Raw genomic sequence first — 8,988 nt, forward strand, 5'->3', positions numbered from 1 at the left:
ACCTCTTCCTGCTTTTGTGTTTGTGACGATTAAATAGACGTAACGGTTTTATTTTAATCAGGTCAGCCGCCCGCCGCCATCAGCGGTATTGGCTGAGTACACATTCTGCGATATAAATGGTGACTTTTACACTGTTCCCTGCTGGCAATATTTACTGTCACAAACACGCACGAACCAGCCCCTAAACAATGTGAACGGGGCGTAATATGAGACTGTGAGTAGCGTTTCCCGTAGATTAGTTAACATCAAGTACCGTATCTGAGAAGCAGCACTGAGAATTTGAGAAATCTATTTCACGTTCCCGTTCACGTTCAGTATGATTGGAAAATGGATCAAAAGTTTGCACCAGATAGCATTAAATAATACAAATCAGCAAATAATGGTACAGTATTTGCTCTAGGTAGTCATCCCAGTCCTCGGTCGCCCACCTGCTGCCGAATCACATTAACAACACGTCGTATCAACAGTAAGTTCGCGGTAGAATCCGACCAACAGATGATCCTTACCTTAAGAGACGATCCTTAATAACAAATGATCCTCACCAGAAACCCTAGGGTATCTTGTAACCTTTCAAATCTACAAACCAAGAACGTTATGCGTCGCGAACCAATGCAGACGGCATGAACGTTTCTGGTCCTTCTAAACAATTCACACATTTCACAGTGCCATCTAGACAACGGTTTCTGTGAAACACGCATGCATAATCAAGAAATTAGAGGAAAAGTATAAATCAGCACTCTTATTTGAACATCAAAACTGACCATCCACTTACCTTGTTGTTCGGGGATGACTTCCGGTTAGTCTTGAACTTTGGTTGTTTATCCTCTATACCGTCAGCCAGCTCACTCTCATACAACAGGGGGTATTATGCAGTGTTACCAACAGGCTGCTGCAGACAACAGTTATACAATAAAACACCCGCATCAGGGGATGGTACTGCTTCTCTCGGTAACCGGAAAGCCACGTCGCTCCCCTTGTTATTCATTTGCCATCTGTTCCAGCTTCAGATAAGCGCCGTGAACGATGTTTACGACGTACCTGTATTTGCTCAAGCAGGAATGTCTACGCTCATAAATTAAGAGAAGACCGTTTTCTCGTAGTAACTCCCTTTTGCTAACAAATCGAATAGCGCTTCTTATCTGGTTCATACAATCATGTCAAATCTCTCCTTAAGGCTTAAGAGTACAGTGCGCTAGTATGCTAGGCCTCTGGCTTCCGCATCACCAGTACTGCAAAAGGTTCAAATTAAATGAACTGGCGGTATGAGATGCGCTTTGAAAATGTAGCATGTGGCATCTGTAATACAGTATATACTAAACAACGTTAAAGGGATTGAAGCCCGCATACCTTGGCATTAAAAAAGCGTTCATTTAGATGCTCTAATAGTCAGCTGGTGCAACAAACTGATCCTGAGAACTTTTTAACATCGGTTTAACGTCACCTTTACTTCCATGCACAGTTAAGGAAAGGATATAATATTATATAAGACACCCTTCGAGGTAGGTCTGGTAATACGTGAATAGTAAAATCATACTTTATGGATATTGTATTTGTACGTCAAAGCACACATCAGCTACCCTACGGTGTTTGAGGAGTACATAAGAGTACAATTACATACATTTCAAGGAGCTTGTTGCAAAGCGGATTTGAGTGATGTATAGTACCCTGTAGGTATTTTCTCGACATTCAGGGTTTGCACTACCGAAATCCCATAGGATTTTTATCACGTGATTTTTTTCAGGTAAGATTGCGGAGTAGTGAGTGCTATAAAAGACAAACAGCATCAAAAAACCGCGCTCGGCTCTATCGTATTTTGAATTTGTATTATCATCCGCTAAACGTTAGAATATGTAAAGTTAAAAGGCCATACCAAAGTTGTATAGTGCTTGCAGTATCAGGACCACATTCTGAAAAATCATTTCCACTAATTTTGATATAGTAAAGCCGGAGCTCAGTTCCATGATATCTACTCGTCCGCTTTCTAAAACGCGATCGTGGGTGGAGTGAGATTAGATTGCGTAATCATTTGTTTGTCAGCCTGGGAATCCGTTACAAATTTAAATTATGCCAGTAAGACGGCAGTGCAGTAATTCGCTGTCACTACCATGCACCCAAGGTCTAACGTGAAGGACATTTGGGCCGCTTTAGAATCTCGGTTGTCGTGCCCGAGAGAGTCACAGCAGTGGATGAGATAGGATTAAAAAAGAGCCACAAAAATCTCGCAGGTCATCTTTGCTGGCAGTATGACAGGTTGGTGAATATGTGCTCCAGCCAAACGTTTTGGCTGGTACTCGTACAGACTCTGTAGTAAATTCATAACAACTGACTCAGTGCGCTTTAAGCGGTGCCCCTGTGCGAACTAGCCATACTGCGACAGTGACCTTTAGACAAAAAACTTTCCCATCCAAAAGCGCAAGTTTGTCGTTTGCGATAGCGTGCATCTTGAGTAAAGATCTATGCAATTAAAAGTCTTCATTTTCTTGTGGATTTGAACATGGGTTTACACCCATGAACCCCTTTTTTCCATGATGCCCGCTCAACAATGCTGCCGTCCATGTACAGCTCTGTGACTAGGTCATCAGTGCCAAACCATAATTAATTCTCTAGCTAGACTTTATCAGTTACCGGCAATCAGGCACTAATTTAACTGCGGAATTTAAGTGTTTGAATCTCCGTGCCGTGGTTATTACGCGCAAGGCATCGTGAACGCTGACAAAAGTCGATTAAACAGTTTTATCGTCAATATGTAGTTTTATAACTCCCAGTACACAAGTGAAACGCGAGATTCTGAATTAACGAAGTCTTTCTTTATATTCGCTTTCACTTTCACGCTGTTTGATTGAAATGACAGCGGATCGTCAACAACGTATAGGTCCATATAAGCGCACGAGCATGGCCGCCAGCAACCATTCGAACACAACTTAGCCAGTGTAGGTAGCAACGAGAGACGCCAAAGCGGCACGTGTATCACAAAGTCTTTGCAAACGCATTAACGAAAAGTATTCCATAACGCTTTTATTCAGCTTTGGCCTTGCTCTTCTTGTTCTTCTTGGGTTTTTTGGGTTCGGCAGATGCAGAGCCCTTTGCAGATCCGCCGGTCGACTGTGCGGCGACGGCACCGGTGGAGGCCATGACGTAATCGGGCTCATCATCCAACAGCACGGCTCCCTCGACATACAGGCGGGAGTTGGTGTAGTCGTAGAAAGAGCGGGCTTGCGAGCAGTCAATGTTGAACCACCAATCGCAGATCAAGGTGATCTGGTTGAACAGCTGTAAATAATACGGTCTGATTAAAGAATGGTATTTCTTTGCCGGTAAATTCAATGTCAGCTCAATCTTATCTTGCTTTCAAACACTTTGCGGTGCTGCGTTCGAATCGTTAATTAAGGTTAGATAATACTTTGATTAAGCCTTGAAGATACATTTTAAGATCCATAGACTGAATGCTTAATTGGATGAATAAAGCAGCTGATTAAGAAGATGTTGACTTACGGTCATATTGGGGCACAGGTAGCTGGTCAAGTTTCCATTGACGTCACAACGATCGAAAGCCTGACATTTGCCCTCGCCATCGTTAGCATAAAAACCTGGCTTGACTGAGGCACAGTCAACGTTGGCTTTGGGAATGGTGGCAATGAGAGGGAAATCCTGACCGGGCTTAACATTCAGCCACAGCTCCTGGATTTGGTCAACGCTCAAAGCCTTGTTGGCGCCTCCTCGCAACTTATCCAAAGCTGAGAATACTTTAGGGTTTTGATCACTGGCGCGTTTATCCTGGAATAAATCCCCGATTAGGAGAATCCCGAAGATAGTACGGAAAGTTTTCATCAACTTAACATCGAAAAAATTAATTACGGTGATCGCTACTAGCCAGGTTGCCCTTTATGCTTAGTACAGCCCTGGGTTGATCACTTACCAAGGTTCGGGCGCTGCAAGCAGCCACGAAGAGAGCGAATACGATAGCGGATTTCATGGTGCTTTACTGGCTTGAGAAACAGTGGAAATACAAGAGCAAATGCAAGTTATGCAACTAATGGCTTGATGATTTCTCGCCAACCGAAATGTACGTTATATACCTGGTACTTTTTGCGATAGAGTGACAGAAGCTGGCCATGCTTAACTCGTCTTCTGGCATCAATACCGGTACGCCGAAGATCAAGAACGGCCGTGATACAGCAGATTAATGACATCAATTAAGCGTTGGCATTGTAGCAGAAGACTGTTTATGCTGTTGTTCTACATAATTCAAAGATGCGGAAAGCGACAATGCTGATTGTCGCGACACTTCTTTGTCCGAATGGCTCGCTAATGTGATAAATTGTTATTAATTATGTTGAAACAAGTGTGCAAATTCATGCTGTGCTAAGGCCGAGAACTGTGCGTGTATCTAATTAATGATCAATGACCACTGTTTCTTGAGTTGTGATTTATGAAAGTTAAGTAATACTACTCGGATCAAGGGACATTTCGCTAATGCAAAGTATGTGCGTACCGCGTAACATACAGAGAAAAAAAAATTAACAAAACTGCGAATTGTTCATGCACACTAAAAGAGAATCTGCTGTATTTGGTACTTGTAGAAATAAAGTGGAATGATTAATATTGTGTTTTAACCCTTAGGGTTAAGTTGGCACACGGGGTTCTCTTTCTTGTATTTCCACAGAAATCTTTTATAACTTGAAAGGGCAAGAGCGTGATGTTTTTTGCGGGTAATGTTCTATATAGTCGATGAGATACCAATTAGCATTGTAAAATTACCGAGATTATCTATCGGTTTTCATTACAGTCAGAATCTACAAAGTACCAAGCTTCAGCTGCTAAGCGTACAGATTAGCTCACAGGCAGCAATCACAGTGTGTGCTCACTGCTCATCATGCAATATTTACCTAGTTTGTTTATTAACTTTTATCAACCTGCAAGATCGCTACTTCCAGTTGTTAAATTTTTCTCTCGAATTTTAGAATTTACGGTAGCGTTAGCGCTAGAATTTACGGTAGCGTTAGCATGGCGCCTCCAGCCACGCTTACTAAGTCTCAGCTGAAGAATCGGTATGGAACGGTCACCCTGATGCGTTCCCTTTGTGCACAACTTGGACTCAGCCAAGCGGGGAAAAAGAATGACCTGATCACTCGCCTTTATGCACATTATGGGATCGCAACACCGCCACCAACTGGCACCGGAAACCTCATCGACGACGTCGCGCCGGAAGAAACCGACAGCATGACCATCGATGAACTGAAAAGCGCCTTGATGCTTTCCGAGGCTACCGTGACCCAGTTGAAGGATGCCGGCTTCACCGGAACCGATGACATTTTGGCCTTGGCCAAATCCTCCACTTTCCCCGACAATCTGACCTTCATGATCCTCATCCGTGACCGAGCCGTAATTGAGGGCTACCTCATCGACAACACAACTGAGATCCCGGACAGCGCGTCAGTCGCATCGGCATCCACTGCAACCGAAGGAGCAACAACGCGCAGACAAGCAAGTCCACCACGTCCCGCAAGTCCTTCCCGTTCCCGAAGCAGTCGGCACCGGAATCATCGGAAAGCAGGTGAGGGCAATTGTGACAGCAGTGACAGTGAATCTGATGTAAAATCGCACAGTCGCCGAAAATCTAATCGTGACTACTTAAAAAATTTGTTTACGAGCGCGGAAAGGTTACCATTTCCGTTTAAAATCGCGTATAAAGCTTCCGTCAGTAAGAAACGTGATTTACTGGCTACAGATCTTTCATTTGATGAGCTAATTTTGAACAGTTTAACGATTGCGAACACGTTAGCGGAAGAAGTTGAAGGTGATCATGCAGTGACCATACAAGAATACTTGCAGTACATTGAATTTTTGGTATCAATGCGCATAAATTTCAAAGAAGAAGCGGTAATTCAGTTTGATGATGACTTTAGAAGGGCAGCAAAACGCCAGGGGTTTTCGTTGTTTAACGAAAGTAAGCGCTCGGTAATTGGGGCTAAATACTTTAATTCCGGTAATTGTCGAAATAATAACGGGCCTTCTTCGTCAAACAGTGGTGACTCACGTAATAACAGTCGGCTTTTTCGCGGGAACAATAGGGATGCCCAGCATCCCAGATACCGCTTTGCATGCTGCTTCTTCTGGCAGGATGACAAATGCGCAAAACCGCCCGGCAAGTGTTCCTTCGAACACGTTTGCGGCCACTGCGGTGCGCGACAGCATCAAGGCCGGAACTGCACAGCAGTCCGGCAGTGAAATGGCTGAAATTAGTTTTTGTGTTGAAATCGATACCAATGTTTGTAAATTACTTAAATTTGGAAATTATGTTATTTTGGTATCGGTTGACATTTTAAATCGTTGCGAATTAACAAAAAAATTGGAATTTTGGGTTAATGAATTGTATGGTTCTGACCCGGACTCAGATTTTCTGCTGACAGGCATTGCGCAAGGGTTCCGGTTAGTTGGAGATGACACTGTTGTATCTCCGGCTGACTGTACTAATTACAGAAGTGCACTTAGCGCAGAAAATAAACCCTTGGTGGATGAACTGTTCGCAGAAGAGCTGAATCTGGGCCGTATTACAAAGCAGACTGCAAAACCAATCCGGGTTCAGGCCATAGGAGCTGTTCCAAAAAAGGGTAGTATTATTCCTAGGCCAATAACCGACTGCAGTCGACCTTTCGATTGTTCATTAAATTCTTTCATTGTTACAGAAAATTTTTCGTTCCAAAGCATTGATGATGCAGTTTTACTGAGTTCTCGCGATTGCTTTTATGCTGTGGTTGATATACAGTCAGCATATCGTTGGGTGCCAATCTATCCTCCTCACAGGCAGTTCCAAGGGTTTAGATGGGGTTTTGGAAGTTCAGCTGAAGAGTTTTATATTGACAATTTTTTGTGCTTTGGTCTTTCAAATGCACCAGGGATTTTTGACCGCATTTCTAGAGCAATCGTGAGAATGTTGCAAAAAAGAAATATTATCGTTGTTGCATATCTTGATGATTTTTTAATTATTGCCTTTAGTTTTGAAGAATGCCTGAACGCGCAAAATATTTTAACTGAATTATTATATAGTTTAGGATTTCGTGTTAAATCAGAAAAAATCGTTAGTCCATCTAAACGCGTAACGTTCTTGGGCATAATTATTGATTCTGAATTAGAACGACTAGAAATACCAGCTGATAAATTGATTAAATTAGCGGACTTGGCCCAGTTTCACTCCCAAAAAGCGAAAATAACGAAACGAGAACTCCAAGTATTGGTTGGTCACATGTCCTTTGCGTCAAAAGCAGTTTACGGTGCGCGTACTTTCACGCGCATTTTCATTGATGCCCTAACAAAGTTAAGAAAGCCGACTGATCATGCGCGAGTTACTCAAGTTTTACGTGCGGAACTTATGTGGTGGATTGAGCTTGCACCTAAGGTCACTGGGCTCTGTCCATCCCCGTTTGGTTGTGTTTGGCCGGAAATAACTATCTGCACTGATGCCTCTCTGGCCGGGTTTGGCGCAACTTCCCAAAACATGTGGCTAACTGGCTTATGGGAAGATGGTTTAGGGCACAGAATACCTGATGTTTTCGAAATAAACCGAATTCCGGCCCCTTATTTGAAACCGAGTTTAAAACGTAATATTAATTTTCTTGAATTGGTAGCGGCATGCTTGCCGCTGCTAGTGTGGGCACCTCTGTTCAATGGGTGCCGTGTTGTTGTGCTTTCGGACAACACCCAAACAGTGTCCTTCCTAAGCCGAGGTACAACAAAAAACGTTGATGCTTTGGAATGGTTAAAATTGGTTTTTGAAATGTCGTTAAAATTTAATTTTCGTATCAGCTCACGTCATTACTCTGGTGTAAATAACGTAATAGCTGACTCGTTAAGCAGGCTGTCTGAAGGGATTGAGTTCGAAAGGCGTTTTTTCCAAAATTTTGTTGGTCCTTTTCCAGGTTTTAAAATAAATAAGTCTTCCCTTTGTAGCTATCCCCATGACAAGTCTCCGACAGAAACTGCGGGCGTTGCAACTGAATTCTCTGGCAGAAAGTTCGAAACGCACGCAAAAATCGCAGTGGGATCAATTCAAAAAATTTTGTAATTTATATAGGCTGCAAGCTCTGCCTGCCTCGGTGCAGACGGTATGTTTGTATATAGCCTATCTTGCCGAGCGCTCCATTGAGTATACGACTGTTGTAAATTACGTAGCAAGTCTTGTATCACTGCATCACCTCGAAAACTTGTATCCGCCTGATCTAAATCATTTTTCGATTAAACAAGCTCTTGCGGGAGTACAGCGAACAAGAGAAGAACTGCCGTTTAGATGTGAACCGATATTACCTCATCATCTTCTTAAAATTTACGAATCTTTGAAGTTTGTGAAAAGGTACATGCGTAAAACATTCTGGGCAGGATGTCTCGTCGCTTTTTACTCTCTAGCACGTAGCTCGAATTTGTTTGGCAGTAAAAATTGGCGCACAACAGTGAAATGTGCCGATGTTATGTTTACAGAACCGGGCATTGTTTTGTCGTTACCAGTTCTTAAAAATAATCGTTTTAAAAATGCTCGTGTTAAAGTTTCTCTGCCAAAGGTCACAGACAATCCGACGCTGTGTCCAGTCAAAGCCATAAAAAGCGTGATACGGGAAACAAATGCGTCTGGGTCTGATGAATTATTATCGTACAAGCACCATAACGTAATAAAGGTCATGTCTGCTAACAGGTTTAACAGCTTACTACGGAAGACCTTACGTTGTGCCGGTATTCCCCCCGCCAAGTTTTCCGTTCATTCGTTTCGGCGGGGCGGTGCGACCTTTGCGGCCACCGTGGGTGTATCCGCAGAGGCGCTAAAAGTTCAAGGTAACTGGCGCAGTAATTGTTTTGAACGTTACATCTCCTGCGATGAGCAAATTCGGAAATCATTTGCCACTGCTGTTGCCGCTGCCATCTCCTGTTCCTGAGCTGTTCCAGAGCCGTGTTTGGATGTTTGGGATGTGAGCCGCGAAGCGACCCTGTTTTTTCATGTTT

The 8,988-nt window shown here is 43.1% G+C and overlaps 1 protein-coding gene across 1 annotated transcript; it reads right to left on the reverse strand.

Moving 5' to 3' along the window:
• Nucleotides 1-2,792: 2,792 nt before the first annotated feature.
• On the reverse strand, nt 2,793-4,054 carry LOC129589811 (uncharacterized). Its single transcript, XM_055484691.1, has 3 exons — nt 3,917-4,054; nt 3,493-3,774; nt 2,793-3,270 (listed from the first exon to the last, which is right to left on the reverse strand). Exons 1-3 carry the CDS (start codon nt 3,971-3,973, stop codon nt 3,016-3,018), a joined length of 594 nt encoding a protein of 197 aa, XP_055340666.1. The 5' UTR covers nt 3,974-4,054; the 3' UTR covers nt 2,793-3,015.
• Nucleotides 4,055-8,988: the final 4,934 nt, after the last annotated feature.

Source organism: Paramacrobiotus metropolitanus, unplaced genomic scaffold (assembly GCF_019649055.1).
Source record: "Paramacrobiotus metropolitanus isolate TYO unplaced genomic scaffold, Prichtersi_v1.0 Parri_scaffold0000037, whole genome shotgun sequence".
Lineage (NCBI taxonomy): Eukaryota > Metazoa > Tardigrada > Eutardigrada > Parachela > Macrobiotidae > Paramacrobiotus > Paramacrobiotus metropolitanus.